This window comes from Chrysochloris asiatica, unplaced genomic scaffold, assembly GCF_000296735.1.
Source record: "Chrysochloris asiatica unplaced genomic scaffold, ChrAsi1.0 scaffold00016, whole genome shotgun sequence".
In the NCBI taxonomy this organism is placed as follows: Eukaryota; Metazoa; Chordata; class Mammalia; order Afrosoricida; family Chrysochloridae; genus Chrysochloris; species Chrysochloris asiatica.
This window is the reverse complement of record NW_006408534.1, coordinates 15750754-15773668: the sequence shown is the minus strand read 5'-3', so window position 1 is coordinate 15773668 and position 22915 is coordinate 15750754. Positions and strand designations below refer to the sequence as shown.

The following is a 22915-nucleotide window of genomic DNA, read 5'->3' as shown; positions in this document are numbered from 1 at the left end:
GCATTATGGGATAAAACACTGGACCACAAGGTCAGTTTGAACCACAAAGCTGGTGGTTCAAACTCACCAGCTGCTCCTTGGAAACCCCATACAGGGTTGCTATGAGTCTGAACCAAGTCGATGGTACTTAACAACAAGCACTTTGTGAGTTAAACAGATCACCGACATAGGAGATTCGGTTTTAAAGTGGATACTATGAAGTCCTGATGTGGCCCTGCAGGATAATGCACTAGACTGCAAGGTTGGTTTGAACCACTGACTTCAAGCCTGAGAGTAAGTGGCAGAGTATGGAATGGAAACATCCTCAGTCACCAAACAAGAAAAAGTTAAAAAGCCAACCATCCACTGGAAAATTGATGCTTACAGTTTTCTGGGATTCTCAAGGGCCAGTGTTGGAACATTATCAGGAAAAAGGTTACACAATCAACAGTAACATGTTACATTGAGCGGCTCACCAAAGAGCTGAAGCCTAAATTGGGGATTAAATGCAGAAGACTGCTATCCAAGGGTCTTGTGATCTTGCATGATAATGCATGTTCACACACCTCTGCCCATACTGTTGACACTGCAAAAACTCCATTTTGAGGTATCGAAGCATCTTCCCTATAGTCCTGATCTTGCTCTCTCAGACGTTCACCTGTTTGGTCCCCTGAAAGCAACCCTTTGAGGATGAAGATTCACTTCTGATGAAGAAGTGAAGACAGCGGTGCACTTTGGCTCACAGCTAAGCCCAAAATATTTTAAAATAAGGGACTATGAAAGCTTTTTGACAAATGGACAAAGTGTATTGAAAAGCAAGTAGATTATGAAAATGATGTACTTGTCTTTTCTAAACGTTGATTAAAATAAATTCTATAGTCAGAGTGCAGATCATTTTTGACTCACTCTTGTATATATGCAAGAAAACATTCTCCATTTAACCTTGTTTACATGTGTACTTCAGTGATATTATGTTCATCATGTTGTACCACCATCACCATTATCTGTTTCCAGTTTTTTCTATCATCCTTAAAAGAAGCTCAGTGTCCCTATCAAGTCTTTCTTGAGTGTGTCCTGATAATATCAGTGTAGTTCAGGCATCTGTCCCCTCACTTGGGATGTTTGAGAATCCACTTGTACATCTCTCTTACTTTAGTCTTCCTGTCCTGTCCCATCTTTCACATCATCTCTGAATTGATCATCACTGTCACTCACGGGGTTCCCAGAGGTCTGTGTTAATTTAGGCAAAACCCGAACTCTTTCTCCTGATATTCCAAGTTGTTCTGATCTGCTCCCAGCCCAGTCTTCCATGTCTTTTCTTCAAATGGCTGGGGAGGGATGTGCTATCTCATTTAATTCTCATTCAGTCCTCTGGGAATTATTCATTATCCTCTTCATTTTTAAATGAAGAAACTTGGATGATAGTGTTGGTGAAGAATACTGAATATACCATGGGCTGCCAGAATAAAAACAGATTTGTCTTGGAAGCAGTATAGTCAGAATACTCCTTAGAAGTGAAAACGATGAGATTTCATCTTGCTTACTTTGGACATCGTGTTTGGTGAAGTAGAGAGGCAGCGAAAAGAGGAAGAGCCTCAACGAGATGGGCTGACACAGTGGCTGCAACACTAGACTCAAACATAACATGGGTTTTGAAGATGACTCAGGACTGGGCAGGGTTTCATTCTGTTATACGTGAGGTTGTTGGTTGTTATGAGTCAGAGCAGCCTCCAAGGCATCTAACAACAGGAACTTATGCAAGGCTTGTAGTGATAACTATACACCAAGATTTTGGAAGAGCTAGGATTTCAGCCTAACCCTGCCTGCCCTCAGAGGCCAGTGTCTTCACTGGGTTCTATTGCCTTGAAGACTCAAACGTACAGCAACAGCACGAGTCTAGGGGAAAAGCCGATTCTCAAGCCCCACCTCAGACCGACTGGATCAGAATTCACATTTTGACATGATCCTCAGATGATTCATTGGCATTTTACAGTTTAAGCTACACTGCCTTGGCGGTTCTTTCTTTTTCTCTATATGCCTTTAGCTTTCCATGCCCCTTGACAACACTATACTCATCCCTTCCCTGGTATAGTCATTTTTAAAACATGGCCCCAGGAGCTAGACTTTTAAAATTCAAGTTCTGATTTAGCCACTTATTAGCTGTGTGGCTCTAGGCAGGTATCTTAATATCTTGTTGCCTCAGTTTCTACATCTGTAAAATGGTGATTAAAAATAGTACCTATTCTTGGGGTTGTTGCTAAAAATTAAATGGATTGATACTCTAAAATATTTTAGGGCTGGGTGGCATGTAAGGAAGAAACCACCTGCTGTCTTTTCACCTCTGAATCCTGTCCACATCATCTAAAAGCGATCCCTCCCTTTCTAGATTCTATGGCAGGTAGTCTAGGAATTCAATAGTAATATTATCTTAAAGAAAATCATATCCTCTTACTTTATTGATGGGGAAACTGAGTCTGAAAGATCAAGTGACACAACAGTGGAGTCCTGGTAACCCCTTTTCTATTCCTCACATAGGGGTCCTGGTGTGGCACCTTAGGATAAGCACTGGACTGTTAACTTCAAAGTCAGCAATTCAAACCCATCAACTATTCCTTGGAAATGCTAAATAGGGTCACTATGAGTCAGAACTGATGTGACAGCATTTAACAATTCCCTACAGAATAGACACAAAAATATGTCTGAAAAATGGTATTAAAGGTGTTCATCACAGTGATATTTATAATAGGGAGATGTCAGTTTAAACAAATTTCCATAGGTTTCTTTGCCTTAGGACTTTTCAGAGACTTGCAGCCAGAGTGCTCCTTGGAGACCAGGGTAGCCAAACTTTGTCTCATACTTCGGACATAGTGTCAAGAGGGACCAGTCACTGGAGAAGGATATCATGTTTGGTAAGGTGGAGGGGCAGAGAAAAAGAGGAAGACCCCCAGCGAGATGGATTGACCAAATGGCAGCATCAATGGGCTTAAGCGTGGCAACAATTGTGAGGTTGTGTATAGGGTCGCTATGAGTCGGTGCCAACTCGATGGCACCTAACAACAACATGCTAGTTTGCACTTTATGAAATGGGGGGATTTTGCATACATGGTTTCCTGTATTTATTTGTCCCTTTTTTCGGGAGAATACCTGTCACACAATTCATGTTTCACAGAAGGCAGTATGGCTCTGCTCTCCAGTCTCCATCTCTTACAGTTGTGCACCCTCAGCCCATTACAGGAGCCCTCCTTCCCCCAGCAACACTCCAGACAGTCTGCACATAATCTACACACAACAAGCCCCGGGAATTCTCCCCAGTGCTCCTCTTGCTTCTTCTCTCACAGCATCCAACTCTGGTCTGTGTGTGACCGTGTGTATTGTTAAAATTGGAATTGGGGTTTTTAGAGCTGATGCTAAGGCAAGAAGGCTGGAGGGCTCCAGTTTGGGATGATGGCCTGCAGTGATGGAGGCTGAAGTCCAGTCCTTGTTACTTGCAAGTGCATCAAGCTGCCTGGGGAAGTAGCATGTGCTGCATACACCTGGGCATGTCCTGTGCATGTGAAGGTATGTCCTATGATTCTAGCTTCTTAAGACCTGTACACATTCATCAGCTTTGGGCAGTGTTGCTGAGCAAGTGGTCAATGGGACTGCAATCTGCTAGCATTTCTCCAAGGGCTCAGCTAAGCTGGGAAGAGGGGGATGACAGCTACCACCCAGCCTTTAATGAAGCCCTGCCTTGCCAATCTGTGTGATAGGTTCCATGCCCACTTACAGATAAGGACAGTTACACACTTGCTTTAGTCACAACTAGGAAGCAGTAGTGTGGAGACTTGTAAGATCACACTGTTGACCAAGCTGCCTCACCAGCCCTGCCCCCTGAGAGTTTGAGGAGGTCGAAAGAAAGGACAGATTAGAAACAAATGCCCACGAGTAAGTCATGATCCCTCCCCCCTCCCCCCACCTCTCACCCAGCAAACCAGTTACTCTCAAGTCTGCTCAGACTCATGGGGGTCCCATGTGTATCAGAGTAGAGTTGACCTCCATAGGGTTTTCAGTGTCTGGTTTTTCAGTAAATCTCCAGGCTTTTCTCCCAAAGCACCTCTGGGCTACCAGTCTTTATAGTTAGTAGTCAGCTGCTTAGCTGTTTGTGCCACCCAGGTGGCTAGAAAAGACAGACTCAGAAGCAGCCCTGCTGGTTAGGGACCCGTGCTCTCATCTTGTTACTTTGACCTCACTTCTGCCTCACTGGTGGGTCTTGAATGTGATTGGTTTCCACCAAAGGCCCTGCTCTAGAATCTCTTGGGGACTGAGTGCTGGGAGAGGGGCTTTCCAGGACTAGAGAAGGAGTAACCCTTCCTTCCAGAGTACAGAGCAGGAGACCAGCAACTCCTTGGTTTCTATCTGAGAAACAGCTGGGTCAGTGTCCCCTGACCTGGGCTAACTCAGTCTACCACCTCTGGGATGCCTCGCCCTCCAAGCTTGCAGCACTGTTGTTCCCCTTTGTGCCTCCATACATATGGGGCTCTACTCTGAATCTCCATATGTTGTATGTCTTCCCCTCCACAAGTGTTCCCACCTAAATGGGATGAGCTCTGTCCAGCGCAGGCCCAGCCTCATAGACCCTTCAGGAAAGCTTGGGGAAGAATCCGACTCTTGGATTTTTTAAGTCTGTGCTTTTCCATGTTTCTGTTTCCTCACTCCCTCAATTGAATAAGGCCAGGTCTCCTGATTTAGGGACAATGTGAGGGAGGCTGTGGGGGAAGCACAGAGTTCACCCCACTTGGGCATCCTTGAGAAGAAACAACTTCATAGCTGCAGTAGGTGAGGGCAAGGCACTTTCAAGGAGCACAGTGGGTCCCGCTAGGAGAAATAACCCTGGGTGCCAGCCAGCCGGCTCTCAAGTGCCTTCTTTCAGGGCACGACCGGGCAAGACCAGGAAATGCCCAGTCAACTCTAGTAAGACTGGGCAGCCACCCCAAACTGGGAGATCCTGAGTCTGCAGCATGTGAACTAGTTGCATGACCTTCCTCAGGTCTGGCTGTCCTCCAGGGCAGGAGGCTGAGATACATAAAGCTACCCCTGGGGGAGGAGGAGGATCCGTATTGAATGCCCAAATCACCCATGCCCTAATACCCAAATCAGCCCTAGAGCCAAAATCCACAGTTCTCTCTTCCTCCTGGCTGTGTACCACACTCTCTCAGAACCAAAATTAAGAGAGCAGCTTTTCTCCACCCTTGCATAAGCACTCTGTGTGGACATTGTGATTCCCTCCAAAGCAATTCACTGTTTTCTCAATGACCCATAGGCTTAATTTTCGCAAGGCACATTTGCATTTTAAGTAGAGAGCTTGTACAAATTGAATTCATCTTTAATTGGTGGGATAAGGGGGAAATGATTTGGGGGGTGGGGGTGGATTTTCCCATGCCCTTGCCTGCTCTCCTGGTCCTTCCCTGCTGCCCTTTTCTCCCCTCCCAGGATGCGCTGAGAAGCCGCATTGGGATGTCCAAGGGCAGGTTGTTCATTTGGAGGAAGATGTCTTCATACTTTCCAATTGTCTTTATTTATTAATCAGAAACGTTTCATGGTGGCACCTAGAATTGTCAGCTTTATATTTTGCCAGAGTTAGTATATAGATGATCATAAAGAGTCTTGGTGTGGCACTACATTTGCTGAACTGAAACGTCAGTTTGAACTGCAAGGTCGGTGGTTTGAACTCACCAGCCGCTTCTCGGAAACCCTACACAGGGTCATTATGGGTTGGAACCGACTTGACCGCACTTAACAACAACAACAATCATTTCACAGAACCAAAAGACTAAAGAAGATGTAATCTGAGGAGTTCTTCTAGATGGAATAAATTTAGCCACATTATCCTTGTTTTTGTGTAGTTGTTTTTTCATTTTGCCACAGACTGGTGAGAACCTCTTTGGGCCTGCCATTTGAGAACCACGCAGTAGATGGCCCCTCAGGCTCTTCCTGACTCTAAAATGCTACAATTCTCAAATACCACAGTCCCACTACATTAAAGATGCATTTTCAAATGTTAATAATTAATGGTAATGTTAATTTATCATCGTTTCACATAACTTTCTATAATGGAAATGGCCCCAGGAGAAAGGATGATAGAGGGAGATTAAGGAGCAAAAACTAGAGGAAATTGAGAACAATGTGGGGTGTGGTGGGGGGCTGGAGAGAGTAGCTGTCTCTCAGCAGAACCTGCCTTCTTAGGAGCCTCAGTGGCATTCCTGGTCTATGTGAGAGTTTTTTAGTTCCATCCCAGAAGAGTGTGTGTGTGTGTGTGAATGTGTGTATGTGAATATGTGAGAGGGCTTCAAAAAGTTTGTGGGAAAAAAGAATTTAAAGATAATGGAGAAAAGAGCTAAAATGAGTAGAGAGAAATACTGTTAACTGATGGTACGCGGCAGGGACTATAACCACTATAAAGAAACAAAGTATACGATTTGTTGAATGCAAAACTGGTGATCTGCCCTGTAAACTTTCACTCAATTCACAATAAAAACTTTAAAACAACAAAAAAAGATAATGGAAAAATTTCCCGAACTTTTCAAAGCCCCCTTGTGTGCTGAGTGTATGAGTGTATGAATGTGTGTGAGTAAAAGTACATATGAGTTTGTATGAAGGTTCCTCAAAAAATGTGTGGGAAAATGGAATTAAAAGATAAAAAACTATGAATTTTATTTCTCAGTATAAGGTCCGTCAAGTTCAAGACACTTTTGTAAGTGATACTAGTCATTTTGGCCTATCCCCTGAAGAATGGGACTGTAACTATGCCAATGCAGTCTTTTGTACATTATTAACTGAATAAAAATGGGTGCCCTTTAAAGACTTCTTAAGATTAGGAAACAAAAAGAATTCAGAAGAGCCCAGAAACAGAGGACCATCAAGAGGGGAACGCATAAGCAGAATGTGGGACGTTATCCAGAGAAGCAGCAGTGCCAGAGATGGAGGCAGAGATGGGCGCATGGAGAGGGGGCGTGGCTGAGGACTCTAGATTCATGGACTAAGAAGAGAAGGACTAAGAACTGGTGGCCAGGAGCAGACTTGCAGTTTGTGCCCTTTGGAGATGTAAATTATTATGTATGCCTGAGTGGTTTTTGTTTGTTTGTTTTTTAAAAAGCTAAAGTGGATAGCTCTGGTAGCGTAGTAGTTACGAATCGGGCTGCGAACCTTAAGGTCAGTGGTTCGAAACTACCAGCCACTCCACGGGAGAAAGATGAGGCTTTCTACTCCCGTAAGGATTTACACCCTCAGAAACCCTGTACAGGGTCGCTATGGGTCGGAACCGACTCGACGGCACTTAACAACAACAACAACAAAGCGGATAGAGAGAAATACTGTTAATGTAATGCAACAAGTTATACGATTTGTTAAATGTAAAACTGATGATATGCCCTGTAAACTTTCACTCAATCCACAATAAAAATCTTAAATATTAAAAAAAAAAGTCAGAAGGAGCCAAATGCCACTGCAACTCTCACAAAATTGCCCTTGTTTGATGAGAGGAATGAACAAGAGCGTTATTGCAGTGAGAAATTACTCTCTGATGAAGTTTTTCTGCTTAAGCATTGGCTAGCTCTCTCAAAACACTCATAATAAACCAATGTTATTGTTCTTTGGTCCTCCAAAAAGTCAATAAGCAAAATACCTTGAATATCCCAAAAAACTCTTGCCGTGACCTTTGCTCTTGACTGGACCACTTTTACCTGTTGGTAACCATTGCTTTGTCTTCTGGATCATGCTGGTAAAGCCATGTTTCATCTTCTGCTATCATTCTTCTAAGAAATGCTTCAGAATCTTGACTCCACTTGTTCAAAATTTCCACTGAAAATTCTAATCTTACCTGCAACTGATCTGAGCACAGCAATTTTGGCACATGTAGAGCAGAAAGTTAGTTCAGCTTTAGTTTTTCAGTTAGAATTGTATAAGCAGAACCAATTGAGATGTCTATGGTGTTGGCTACTATTTCTACTGTTATAGTTGGTCCTCTTTAATTCCGGTACAAACAAGATTGTTTCCTGGAAAACTGATGTGGAAGGTCTACCACTGCAGACTTCCTCTTCAACATCATTTCATCCCTTTTTAAAATGAGTAATGTGTTTGCAAACTGCTGATTTGTCCCCATAAGCTTCACAAAGCATCAGTGATTTCACCATTCTTCCACCCAAGTGTCATCATAAATTTGATGTTTGTCCTTGCTTCAGTACAGAATTCATGTTGCTCTCATAGGGACTCCGTTCAAACCGATGCCTTGTCCTTTTTAGTGCCTCAGACTAGATCTTGTTCAGACATGGTATAACAAGGTAGTACAAGTTTATTTTGTTGCAAAAAGCTTTTGTAATCCATGCCTTTTAAAAAAAAAAAAATCTGCATTTTCCTTGAACCTTTTGAATACTTTGTGTATGTGAGTGTGTTTGTGTATGTTTTAATACACATAACAGTGGGATATACAGGGGCATCTTTATGTAAGCTCCCACCCATGTAAGTCTCATCCCTTGGCTATTCCTCTATGGCATGGAATCATGAAAATGTGCCAGTGTGCCTTTGCATATTTCTCTGTGTCTGATCCCTAGGCAAAAGCCAGGAAATGAGAATGGTGAATGCCTTGGAATTTGGGGGTAGAGAGGCAGTGGGAGAAACCGATTCCAGGGAAGGCTGAAGCCCTGACACTCTAAGGAGAGACCAACCTGCATTTGTTCTAGCTGCAAGCTGTGCTGGCCCTAGCTCTGGACACCGGGTCCCCTCAGGCTGAGCAAGGGACTTTACTCACTGAGTTTTCTTGTTCTCATTCCAGGTGTGTGTGGCTGTTGTGGCGCCCTACGCCCCAGGTACAAAAGACTGGTTGACAACATTTTCCCTGAGGACCCAGAGGTAGGTTGCATATGACTTCTGCCTGATGCTGCCTGGCATCATGGCTCTTTCCATCCAGGCTGGGCCTCTCAGTGTCTTGGCCTCTGGGTGTTCTCAGACAAATTGAAACCTTGGCCTCAGCCCCATCCAGAGTGAAGGACTGTAGGGAATGTGGACAATGAGGATATTTGAATCTCTCTGAAGTCAGAATCTGCAGAGGGCAGCTGGAAATTTGTCATGGCATGCTTCTGACTAATGCTGTACAACCAAGACATCGTTCTCATTTCTATCTCTCTGGATGATAGTTTCCTCAAGTTGCTAACTCTCTTGATGGTAATACTTCTCTTTGGGTCAGGTGCCGTAATTTTCATGTTGATACCCAATGGTGGCTGTCAGGTGTCTGGGTGTGCACTTACAGGAATGACTAGCTTCTTGGCTTTTGAGCTGCTGCTATAACCATTCAGCTGTCATTCAACTGAGAAACACCAAAATCTGATGTCCGGGCTTGCTCATTGTAAATCAGTGATCCCATCTTGATAAATAGTTGGAGGGTCATTTACAGCAGCCTCTGAAGAATTCGCTAATCACTTCAGAGCTGCATTCTTCTTCCTGTCATGTCTTCATGCTGGGTATCCAACTCGTTTTAACTCTGAGTCACTTTAATGATGTTATGTCATATATATATAAGGAGCAGTTCAAACCCACCAGTCATCCCCAGGGAGAAAGATGAGACTGTCTGCTCCTGTACAGATTTTCAGTCTCAGAAACCCTAATGTAGGGTCACTATAAGTCAGAATTGACTCCATGACAATGTGTTATGTATATATATGATATGCATGCATATACACATATACGTAAGCACACATATCCCTATACACACATATACATGTGCGTCTGTACTATATAGTATGCATAAATATATATATATACATGGGAACTCATGGTGTGGCACTGTACGATCAGCACTGGACTGTGAACCACAAGGCCAGCAGTTCAAATCCTTGGAAATCCTATACAGGGTCGCTATGAGTTAGAACTGACTCGACAGTACTTCACACAACATATTTACATATGTATACATAACGTATACAACCTTCACACACATACAGGCAGTTACCGACTTATGATGGGGTTCTTTTTCAATGACTCTACTGCAAGTGAATTGTAATGTAAGTCAAATACCTCATTTCTTTTTAGTTTTCCTGATCATCTTTATAAATCTGGTCATTATTTGTCTTTGGGGGTTGGAAACCTTACCTACAGACTTACAGATATATATTTAATACATAAATGTTGTTGTTGCTATGTGCCGTGGAGTCGGTTCCGACTCATAGTGACCCTGCACAGGGTTTCCGAGGCTGTAAATCTTTATGGGAGCAGAAAGCTTCATCTTTCTCCGATGGAACAGCTGGTAGTTTCGAACTGCTCACCTTGCGGCTCGCAGCCAGATTCGTAACCACTATGCTACCAGAGCTCTTTAATAGAAATACATAAATCATATAAACTTACTCTCACAATGAAGAAAAATTAATGTTGGCATTTTGCCAGTTGTGATAATAACTACACTCATGGAAGGTTCTTGTAAATCTAGATTATCCCTGGGAATGGGGATAGATAGCATTTCTAGTCAGAAATTTTGTAAGTTGTCTGTATGGTTCTTTTTCCTTTTTTTTTTCATATATTTTGCAGTAACATCTCTCTTCTTCCCAAATCTACCAGTTGATTTTAGCAAAATGATTAGCATTGTTTCCAAGCAACTAAAGTTCCTGATTTAGTTTAGTAAAAACTTCAGCTAATTCTTTCATTGTAAAAATATGTTTTTACAACGTCTTTTTCCTATTCCTCATTCTTTCTGTCTTCTTCAGAATGTCTCTGCTCTTCAAAATTCATTAAATCTTCATCTATCAATTCACCTTCTTCATGATGTATAAGCTATTTCATAGAGGCAATCTTCGGTTCTAAATCCAGCCTTCTTACCATATGGATGATTTCCCCATTGATCTCTTCCATCACTGTATCCTCATCAAATGCTTGGAGCATGCTCACAAAACTCAGCATTTTTTCCCAAATCCCCTGCATGCATTTCCCCATAACTTCCTCCTGGGAAGTTCAATATTCCAGATACACTGAACATCTGAGAGTAATATCATTAGCAAACTATTTGCTGTCACCTCACATGCAGTTCATATTACTAATGTTGTTATCGTTTGGTGCCATCCAGTCAGTACTGACTCATAGCGACCTTATGCACAGCAGAACGAAACACTGCCCGATCCTGGGCCAACCTCACTACTGTTGCCACACTTGAGCCCATTGATATGTAACGGGCACTCAGTAAATGTTGATTGAATTGAATTGTGATAAACATCAAGACTTAAACAGTTCTAGCCATAGTATGGCCACAGTGATTGTGAATAGTCTGTATTTTGTAGGATGGCCTAGTGAAGACCAACATGGAGAAGCTGACTTTCTACGCTCTCTCTGCTCCAGAAAAGCTAGATCGTATTGGTGCCTACCTCTCTGAGAGGCTCATCCGTGATGTGGGTCGTCATCGATATGGGTGAGTAGTATGGGAAGGTGGGAGAGACATTTTCAACAAATAAGAGGTCCTATTTTAAAAAGATAGTAGGCTGTATTATTGAACAGGCTGAGAAAATGACAGCTGGGACTGGAGAAGTGGGTTTCCATTTACTGTTTCAAAGGCAGGTTAAAATTTGATAATGTTGCCAAGATTTACGAAGAAGAGCATGTTGGACTTCTTCAGTGTCCATTTACCCTTCATATTTCTACCCAGAAGCCCTAACACATGATCTAGGGTCTTGAAAACTTCATCTAGCCCAAAATGTGCTACTATTCTTGTCAAAACCATTCTGCTTCATGCTGTCTTAAAAAGTCAGTAGAACCTATCTACATTCTAGTGAGAAGGCAATGTTAGAGGTAGTTTGTTCATTAAAAATATATTTAAGTAAAATATTTATCAGTCTCCTGTCAGGGAAGGACTGTCTATGTTTAGAAGAGAGAAGAAATCTTAAAGAAAATGTCTGATCAATAGATGTAGCTGTTTAAAATTTAAGTATTTTGATGTCAAAAAAAGAAACAATTAAAAAATTTAAAAGACAAATGACGCTAAGAAATGTTTTTTGTTTTGTTTCTTAAATAAGATTTTTTTAAAAAATAAGAATTCAAACTCATATAAAAGGTGTTTATAACAAATAGTAAGGATGGTGTGGGGAAATTGAAACATTAAAAGATTTGAGGCTGGGGCCATAAATAAATTTACAAAAGAGAAGATTGAATTGGTTACAAACATTGGGTAATTTTCAACAAATTTATAATTTAAAAAATATATATCAGTTGTAATAATAGGATACCATCTTCACATTTCAAATTAGTAAAAAAAAAAAAAAAGGAAAGATAATTCCCATTATTAACCAAGGGATAGCAAAATGGGAAGCATTTTCATGCTTTTTTAGAAAGAGTGCAAATTGGTCATCCTTTTTTAGAAAGTAATTTGTATGTGTCAAGAGCTTCAAAAACACTGTGTCCTAGTAATTCCATTTCTATTCATTTATCCCAAGGAACCAATCTTGCATATAGATCTAAGCTTTACACACAGAGATGTTCAACACGGTATGTTTTATAATAATGAGAAAATGGAAATAACTGTCCAACAAGAGGAGAATACTTCAGTAAATTAGGGTGAATATCATTTGATGAAATATTAGGTCATCCAGAACAAATTTCAATGCCTAAAAAAATGTACCAAATCTACCAAAATGTTAACAGTACTCATTGTATGACAGTGTGGCTGTAGAGTTTTATTTGTTTGCTTCCTGTCTACATTTGTGTGTATGTTTTCCGTAGAGTCTCTACTGAGCATGTGTTAATTTCACTGTGAGAAATTGTGTGTGTTTTCTGTAGAGTCTCTACTGAGCATGTGTTAATTTCACTGTGAGAAAATTGTGTGTTTATATTTGCTGCCCCACCATCACCCAAGATTCAGAGAGAGGCTGAATATAAAGAAAGCTCTAGGTATTCTAGGTGGCATTGTGGATGGGACAGAGGGTTGGGGAAATCTAAGGTAGTGGTTGTACTGTAAAGTTGCCTCTAACTCATTGTGATCCTATAAAGAACAGAATGAAATGTTGCCTGGCCCTTTGCCATCTTCTTGATTGTTGCTATGTTTGAGCCCACTGCTGTGGCTATTGTGTCAACCCATCTCATGGACCCTCTATTTTACTAAACATGTTCTTTTCTGGCAATTGGTCTTTTCTAATGATGTGTCCCAAGTAAACACGTTTTCCCATCCTCACTTTTGGTAGTCATCCTGCAGATGTAGAATCGTGGTTTTCAAGTCCTGTTGGTTCTATTCTTCACAAAGCCTTTTGCATTCATCCTCTGCTTTCTTATGCTCCTGCCTTCTCCTGGTTCAGGCTCTCATTGCCTTTTACCAAGATTATGGAAGTAACCTTAGAAGTTGTCTCCCAGCTTTTCACCTTTCCTTTTGTGTTCCTTCCAGATAAATACTGAAAGGACTAGATATGACCCTCCCAAAACACAGACCCAAAGCTGCAGTTTCCTAGCTCCTTTAGAATAAAATCCAAATTCTCTGGTGGTGGTGTACTGTGGAGTCAATTCCAACTCATAGCAATCCTGCATAGGGTTTCTGAAGCTATAAATCTTTAGAGAATAGAAAGCCTCATCTTTCTTCTGCTGAACAGCTGGTGGTTTCAAACTGCTGACCTTGAGGTTAGCAGCCCGACTCGTAACCACTAGAGTCTTCTGAGTTCTTCGACAACCTGCTCCCAACTCAACACTCTATCCACCATGCCCACTACAGCGGTCATATTTACTCTAGATCCACTCTGGACAGATTGACTGATGATCCCCTCAACATCCAGGGAAGTTATGATACTCTCTCCCCAACCTGCTCCCACCTCTGCCTATCAGCTCCAACTCTGCTGTAAAACCCCCTCTTCCTGCTAGGGTGGTTGGGCCAGATCTTGAACTAGAATGAGAGGGTTTGCATTCTGCTGACAGATGCGGGAGTCCAGAAAGCACAGAACCCACCAGCAAATATTAAATCAGGCCACCTCTATTGTAAAAGCAGGACCCAAAACAATACATTTCTGTGATCATTTTGGATAGCAGAATTATGTTACATACCCAATAAAAAAGCCATGAATATCCTGTGCATGCTGATTATATAAAAGCCTTTAATGTAATGTAAGTATACTGAAGCAAATAAAAATAGCTTTATCCTAGATTGAACCTAATACTAATATACTGGCTAAAACATTAAACATTTAATATTAATTTTGCCTGTGCTCTCTGCAGTGATGATTCTCTCAGTCAAGCTGTCCTGCAGCCAGCAGAGACATTTAGAATCATTCCCCTGAACTTAGAACTGCAATTCAAAATTGTAGTGTTCTGGTAAAAACAGACCCTGTAGCATCTAAGTATTCAAAGCCTTGAAGACCTCACTGAGGGCTTTAGTCGTAAACATTTGGAGAGAAGAAAAATCTGTTAGATCTAATCTGATCTCTTTCTCTCTCTCATCACCCTTCCCATATTTTCCTACTGAACCTCACACATCCACATCACCTTCTGAGTCTTTGGAAGAGGCAAATGTTGGCACACAGACTGTCTTTCTTATGTTGCAGGTATCTGTGTTTTATTTATGGTATGGCCATATGCACATGAACCTAGGATATTGGATCTTGTGACAGAGCCACCTTCTTCTACCTCCACTGTCTCCCTGTACCGTGACCCCATACCAATTGTGTGTGAACTCTGTTGTCCTATGTATATCAACAGGGAGGCTAGTCTCCTAGCAACTAGCCCCAGGAGCATACCTAGTGGAGGTCCTAAGAAATACATATTTCCCACAAGGAAGCTAGACTTGCTGGGAAGACAAGACTGACCCTTTGGTTATAGATACTGTTGTTGCTATTAAGTGCCATTGAGTCAGTTCTGACACGTAGTGACCCTGTATAGGGTTTCCAAGAAGCAGCTAGTGAGATTGAACCGCTGACCTTGCAGTTCAAACCGACCTATTGGTCTAGTGCATTATCTCAAAGCACCACACCAGGTCTCCTACTAAACAGAGAGTTTCATCTTTCCCTCCTTTAAAACCCTCTACTTCCATCAAGTCAATTCCAACACATAGCAATCCTATAGGACAGAATAGAACTCTCCCTGAGGTTTTTGAGACTGGGGAACAGACTGCTTCATCTTTCTCCTGTGGATTTGAACCACCAGTCTTGTTGTTTGCAGCCCAACATTTAATCCACAGTACTACTAGGTCTCCTTTCCCCTCATTTAAATAGGGGCAGTCCCTCTACCCTACTTACAGATATTTTATACCCAGAAGGTTCTGTCTAGGAACGGGGCTGACTGCATACATTCAAACAGCCCAGAATCAGAGATACTTTGTCAAAGCCACTGCTCTTTGTGTGAACCTTGACAACTGGAGCTGCCAAAGGTGCCTCTGCCTCTCTCTGCCTGCTGATCCTAGTCCCTGACCCCAGATCTGCCTTTCCTCTTCAACCACATCTGATTCCCCAGACTTGGCATTCCTGCTCCTCTTTTCCTGGAAACTCAGTCGTCCTGGCTTCTAGGGCCACCCTGACTGAACATTTGATGTTCAAGCAGACCCATGCCCTGGTATCTCATTACAGGTATGGGGTTCCTCCTTCATTCCTTAGTATCAGGCCCCCTCAGTTCTTATAAAAGTATATTTCCCCAGTTGTTGTAAATCACCTTCTACCCTGGTCCCTGGTGCTGAATTGCTGTTGCCATAACCTGTCAAGTATCCCAGTCCTCATCTGGCCTTGGTTACTGCCCATGAACTCTAGTTCATCCCACATTCCTGGGATACTGCCCTCATCACCTGCTGGGAAGCCTGCCTACTACACTGCTGGTTGTCAACTGCTGCTGTGGTCTGTAACCTGCTGTTGCTTTTCATCAGGATGCTCCTGAGATAGGCGGTCCTCCCCAGCTCTATTCTTTCTGTCCTATCCTGTCCAAGTACCCAGCGAGGCCAAATTCAGATTCCTAGACTTGTTAATGCTTTGGACCCCTTCCAGATTAGATCTCTGATGACCCTAATCCTGTGGAGTGGACATCACCCTAGAATTCCATTTGAGAGTATACGACTAAAGGCTAGTACATACCCAGGAAAGGTGCTCTAAGAAAGGATTAGCTCAGAGAGCACTGATTAGAGAACTTGAAAGTCCCACCAAATTCCAGTCTTCTAAGGTCCTTTGAAAAGTCAAAGGCCGTAGTTCCAATCCTTTCATCTTTTTTTTGGAGTCTTTAAGTGTTGGAATCAAAGATAAGGAATGGAGAATAATGTAGTCAAAGAACAGACTTGAAATACCAGTATGTTTCAGTTTCACTTTGACCAAAATTTTCACTCTGAGTCAGTAGCAGAATTGTTTCTAGCAAATGATAATTTTGAGGGGGTGGGGAGGATTTTTGTTTTGCAGGAAAAGGAAAAGTAGCAATCTAAGCTCTGGGATATGGGAAGATTAGAGTCTTCTTTTTCCTAATCCTGCTCCACCCTTCCTTTCTCTAATTTAAACTCTGTAAAATAATGGTGAGCTGCATGTGAAGGCTGGGATGATTCATAAGAGAAGTACGATCTATTCCACCTGCTCTCCTTGGCTGCTGGAATATATCTGGGCTTCTCTTCAGGGAAGGGCTCTATCCCCAGCCTCATGGGGTTCAGTCTCTGCTTCACTGGCCCACAGTGGATCTGAAACACGCAGGAACTGGAGCTGCAAGGCATAGCAGGTGTCCTAAGCTGTGATTGAGACACCCACTGAAGGACAAGGGCATACAGAGCCACACATGAGTGGGCTTCCTGGAGCAGAGAGCAAGGAGGAAGGGTGGGTTGGAGCTCGGGTTACCAAAGCTCAAAGACGCATGCTGCTTTTGTATTCTGGAAGACTCTCTGTAGATAAGAATCCAATGTGTCCCATTTGTGACTGTGCCCAAAGATGACTACTCAGTAAGACTTGGCTCATATAGATAGGAAAAGAGTATTTTATCAAAGCAGAAAGGAACTTTTCTGAGTAGAAAGGTTGTTTTTAGAAAACAGAGATTGTTTCAGCGTAGAGAGGAAGTAGCTCAAGAGTACCTAAGAAATAATATCTGATATCTTTATATGAAAAGAAAAGAGAGAGAAAACATCAAAACTGTTACTACTTTATATAATTGGATTTGCAAAGCTGGCTCCTATCTGAGGCAGTTTGGACACACAGCACCTGAAAGTGGGCAGCTGCTGCAAGAAATATGAAGGGGCTTCAAAAAACTTGTGGAAGGACAGAATTAAAAGATAATGGAAGATTTCCACGAACCTTTGGAAGTATTGTGGAGTTTTGTTTGCACTGTAGACCTGTAGATGGCTCTAGAAACTATGCTACATATGGTTTGTTTTGGTTAGACGTAGACTTCTCAGATTGGCCCTGGTCGTGCAGTGGGAGTGGAAGGGGCTTTAAGCCAAGTGATGCTAATGGTGCTTCTTCCTGTAGGTATGTGTGCATTGCCATGGAGGCACTGGACCAGCTGCTCATGGCCTGCCATTGCCAGAGCATCAACCTCTTTGTGGAGAGTTTCCTCAAGATGGTGGCCAAACTGCTAGAGTCAGAGAAGCCCAACCTGCAGATCCTCGGCACCAACTCGGTAAGAAGCAGCCCAGCTGGGATCGGGGCAGGCTGGGGGTGGAGGTGGCAGAGCCCTCGAATTCCAGACCTGAGTACAACACACTGCTTGTCTGGGTATCTCCCTCTGCTTGACCACAGAGATATTTATCTTTTTTAACTTAATTTTTATATAATCCACATGCCATCAAAGAGACACCATTTTTAAATATACGATTAGGTGCTTTCTACTATATTTAGTATTGTGCTGGCACATGATGGCTTTGTAGGATAAGCACTGGTGTGTGAAACACAAGGTCAGTGAGTCGAACCCAGCAGCTGCATCACGGGAGAAAGATAAGGCTTTCTGTTCCTGCAAAGGTTTATAGCTTTAGAATCCCTATACAGAGTCACTGTGAGTCGAAACTGACACAATGACACTGAACAACAATGATGCTGTGCAGCTATCAATGTGATCTAGTACATTTATCTGTGGACTGATGGTTTTCAAACTTTGCAAAATATTATATTTTCCCTTAAATAACCTTAAGTAGGAGCCCTGGTGTGACACTGTAGGATAAGCACTCGACTTATAACCGCAAGGTTGGTGGTTCAAACCCACCAGCCACTCCTCAGAAACCCTACAGAAGGTTGCTATGAGTTGGAACCAATTCAACAGCACTAAACAACAACAACCTTTAGTAAGACACTGATACATATTAAAAACAGACGGTAATGGAGCCATTCCTGTGGAGAAAGAGTGTGCCTGGTTTGAAAACTGGTCCTGGTTATGACTCCTTCTGAGATGGAGTAAAATGATGTCCACAGGACAGAGACACCAGGAAAGTGGAAAGAGCATAGAGAAGTAGGGCTTCTAGTTGAGTTCTGTCCTTACTGAGCTGTGGAACCTTGAGTGGGTCATGTGTCTCTTCTGGACCTCACCTCTTTATCGATACCAAGAGTGGGTTGAACTTAACCTTTATTTGTCCTTCAGGCTAACTTCTGTGATGCTGGTTTCAGTACATGTGGTTGCCATCATGAGGGGTTATGGTTTCTTGAGAGAAAAGTGGTCAGAGATGTCAAGAACTCCCAGAGCCATGTGTGTTTTTACAATCTAGCATATCCTGCGTGCTTTCATTAATTCCTAGTGCTCTGCTATTCCCTCACCTTCAAGGCATACTTCCAGCTCCAGCTCTTCAGGCAGCTTCACATAAAGCTCTTAAATGCAACTACTTTTTACAAGTCTTAAGTGAAGCCTTTGTTAGCCTACAAATATTGTGAAAGAAAAGTTTAAGGTTTACCCCTTAGCATTCTCAACCTGAATTTTCTGAGTTTTTATTGCACAGGCCCAAGCTGCTTTCCTAATCTATATGAGCTGATTCAACCAAAAGACAGTCTTCTGATTTTACTTTCAAGGGCCAAGACTTTTTCCTCTCTCTGTGAACCAGCTGCCTTTGACAAATTACATATACTGTAGTGAGGGTAAAGTGATTTGTCAGGTTGCCCTGGCAACAGATGCAGACATTGTCTTAGTTGTGCTGTTTAAGATGACTGCAGTCTAGAAGAGAACATCTGAATGGAAAAGAAACTAGTCATCAGGCATCCTGAGGACGTCTCCCCATCAGGGGCATGGAAGCAAGTGGCTCCCCATCAGGGACACAGAAGCTGGTGGCTACTAGCTCTAGCTTTTCTCACAGCAAATTCTGGCCTAGGGCAGGCATTGTTAACTACAGCCTTGGAAATTCAGGGCCCTGCAAATTCCCATCACAGTGAATCATTACCAAAGCAAGAGTTGGCTAATAATTACTGTGCTACAGAGAATGAATATTATATAAAGACAGACTATGATAATAAATTGAGTCAAATCTTTGTAATAGATTCAGAGTCGAATTTCAAGGCAACCTTTCATAATACTCCCCCTCATTCAGATGCCCAGGAACTTTGCAGACCTTCTGGAGTGTTCATCTTGCTCCTTCTCATATTAGAACTTCCAGCATATTAGGAAACTCTTTCTTGATGGAATCTGAGAGAACCTAGCCCAGGAGTTTCCAATAGATTTGCACAAAGACTCAGAACTCCAGGGGGGAGCTGAGAGAGGAAGAATAGAAGGGCCCTTGAAGCCAGCTTCACCAAGCAGCCTGCTCCGTTTTAGAAATTTGTATGGAACCTTACAAATGTCCATTTGAATATAGGCTTTTGTTGCCAGGAAGTTAAGAAAGGAGGTGGAAACAATATAGTATTCATTAACTGATGAATGGATAAGTCAGATGAGTTATATCCATACAGTGGAATATAATTCCATTGTTACATGTTATATGAAGTGCTGATGCATGCTACAATATAATGAACCTTGACAAGAGTGTGCTAAGTGGAAGAAGTCAGACACAACAGACTATCAACTGCATGACTCCATGTGTGTCATATGTGACCAGAACAGACAAATTAATAGAGACAGAAAGTAGATTAGTGGTTGCTTAGAACTAGTAGGTAATAGGGGGCTGTTGTCATTGCAATGGTTTGCAACTCATAGAGACCCTGTATAGGGTTTTCAAGGAGCTGGTGAATTTGAACTGCCACCTTGCAGTTCAAACTGACCTTGTGGTCGATTGCTTATTCTACAGTGCCACAGCACGACGCCAGGTAATAGGGGGCAGAGGGGTGGTAACTAGACTACAAGGGCTTCTTTTTGATGTGATGAAAAGGTTCTAAAACTGACTGTAGTAATGATTATGCAAATCTATGAATATGCTAAAAAATAATCACTTGTATACTTAAGAAGAAAAGGAAGAGGAACAGACAACTTAGACATTGGCTACCTAAAATGAGGGGACGATAAAGGCACAAAGTGGCTGGTTTACAAGTTTTCCAGAGGGAGTTTAGTTTCAGAGTGTGCGGGGGAAGGTAGAGTCCCCACTGAATAGTTTTTATATTGTCTAGATAGGTCTGGTGAAAAGAGATGGGGATAAGAGTCTTATGCTTCAATAGTGACTAATTATTATCATGACTAATTTCAAATGTCACATTGTAAAGGTAGAAGTTTTGTAACAAAAACGGGGGAGTAAAAGACTTCCAGTTTTGGAGGCGGGAAAGCAGACTAAAGTAGGACAGGCTCCTTGGGGAAGGTGTGGAAAACCACAGAGGGTGCTTTCAGGGAGTAGTTCCAGAGCTCTGGATCTAGTATAAGGTGCCTGGTGTCAGTTTCCTGCACGCACCGGTGGAAAAATCACTGTATTGCCTAGCATTCAGAGAAGAACTGTCACCAATTCTATTCAAATTATTCCTGAATATAGAAGAAGACGGAAAACTTCTTAATACATTTTATGAAGCAAGCATAACCCTCATACCAAAACCAGGGAAGGACATCATTAAGAAAGAAAACTATAGACCAATATCCCTCATGAACATAGATGCAAAAATTCTCAATAAAATCCTAGCCAACAGGATCCAGCAACACATCAAAAAAAAAAAATAATAATACATCATGACCAAGTGGGTTTCATAACAGGGATACAAGGATGGTTCAACATTAGAAAAACAATCAATGTAATCCACCATATAAATAAGAAAAAGGAAAAGAACCACATGATCATATCGATTGATGCAGAAAAGGCATTTGACAAAATCCAATATCCATTCCTGAAAAAACACTCAACAAAATAGGAATTGAAGGGGAATTCCTAAACATAATTAAGAGCACATATACAAAGCCAACAGCCTACATTACTGTCAATGGAGAGAACCTGAAAGTCTGTGAACAGGAACTAGACAAGGATGCCCTTTATCACTACTCCTCTTCAGTATTGTTTTGGAAGTCTTAGCCAGAGCTATAGGGCAAGATAGGGAAATTAAAGGCATCAAATTGGCAAAGAGGAAATAAAACTCTCTCTATATGCACATGATATGCTCCTATATATAGAAAACCCCAAAGACTCAGTAAAAAAGCTACTAGACCTCACTGGAAGATTCAGCAAAGTGACAGGATGTAAGATCAACATACAAAAATCAGTTGGATTCCTCTATAGTAAAAATGACAGCACTAAAAAGGACATTAGGAAAGCAATACCATTTACAATAGCCACCCAAAGGATGAAATATCTAGGAATAAATGTAACCAGAGAAACAAAGGACTTATACAAAGAAAACTAAAACACACTACTATCAGAAACCAAAAGGGACTTTTAAAAGTGGAAGAACATAACCATGCTCCTAGATAGGAAGACTTAACATTGTGAAAATGTCAGTACTGCCCAAAGCAATTTACACATAAAATGCAATCCCAATACAGATTCCAAAGACATTCTTCAAAGAGATGGAAAAAACAATTACAAACTTTATATGGAAAGGAAAGAGACCCAGGATAAGCAAAACACTACTTAAGAAAAAGAACAAGGAAACCTCTCACGCCCTGATTTACTACATGGCTACTGTAGTCAAAACAGCCTGGTACTAGTACAATGAAAGATACATTGGTCAATGGAACAGAATCGAGAATCTAGAAATTAACCCATCCACATAACAGCCAGCTGATTTTCAACAAAGTGCCTAAGTATATTGCATGGGGAGGAGATAGTCTCTTCAACAAATTGCGCTGGCAGAACTGGAAAATGATATACAATAGATTGAAACAAGACCTTTACCTCACCCCCTAAACAAAAACCAACTGAAAGTGGATTAAAAACCTAAATGTGAATCCCAGAATTATAAAGGTTATCAAAGAAAAAATAGGGACAAATGTGAGGGCTCTAAAACAGGGCATACACAGACTACCAAACCTTTTGAAAACCACACAAACAAAAGTAGACAAAACAGATGAGTGGGACATACTAAAAATTAAAAACTTATATGCATCAAAAGACTTCACCAAAAGAGTAAAAAGGGAGCCCACAGAATGGGAAAATATCTTTTGCAACAACACATTGGATAAGGGACTAATATCTAAAATATATAGGAACCTACAACACAAGTACAAGAAAAAGACAAATAACCCAATTAAAAAATGGGCACAGGACATGAACTTTACCAAGGAGGAGATCCGGACAGCCAGCAAACATATGAAGAAATGTTCATGATCACTAGCCATTAGAGAGATGCAAATCAAAACAACAATGAGATATCATCTCACACCAGCAATAACAGCAAACATCAAAAAATAGAGAATGGTATATGCTGGTGAGGATGCAGAGAGACTGGGACCCTCCTACATTGTTGGTGGGATTGCAAAATCATCCAACCACTCTGGAAAGCAATATGGTGCTTCCTCAGAAGGTTGGAAATAGAAATAACATATGACCCAGCAATTCCTCTACTTGGTATTTACCCACAAGAAATATAAGCCATAACATGAGTAGATATATGCACACCAATGTTCACAGCAGCACTATTTACAATAGCAAAAAGATGGAGACAGCATAAGTGCCCATCAATGGAAG

At 41.7% G+C, this 22915-nt stretch overlaps 1 protein-coding gene across 1 annotated transcript in view; it reads left to right on the top strand.

The window, feature by feature from the left end:
* Positions 1-22915, top strand: part of EFR3B (EFR3 homolog B (S. cerevisiae)) — a 174953-nt gene that overhangs the window by 63295 nt on the left and 88743 nt on the right. The window contains exons 2-4 of the mRNA XM_006835231.1: positions 8786-8862; positions 11274-11401; positions 17379-17529. Coding sequence (XP_006835294.1) covers positions 8786-8862; positions 11274-11401; positions 17379-17529 — 356 coding nt within the window. The remainder of the gene's footprint in view (positions 1-8785; positions 8863-11273; positions 11402-17378; positions 17530-22915) is intronic.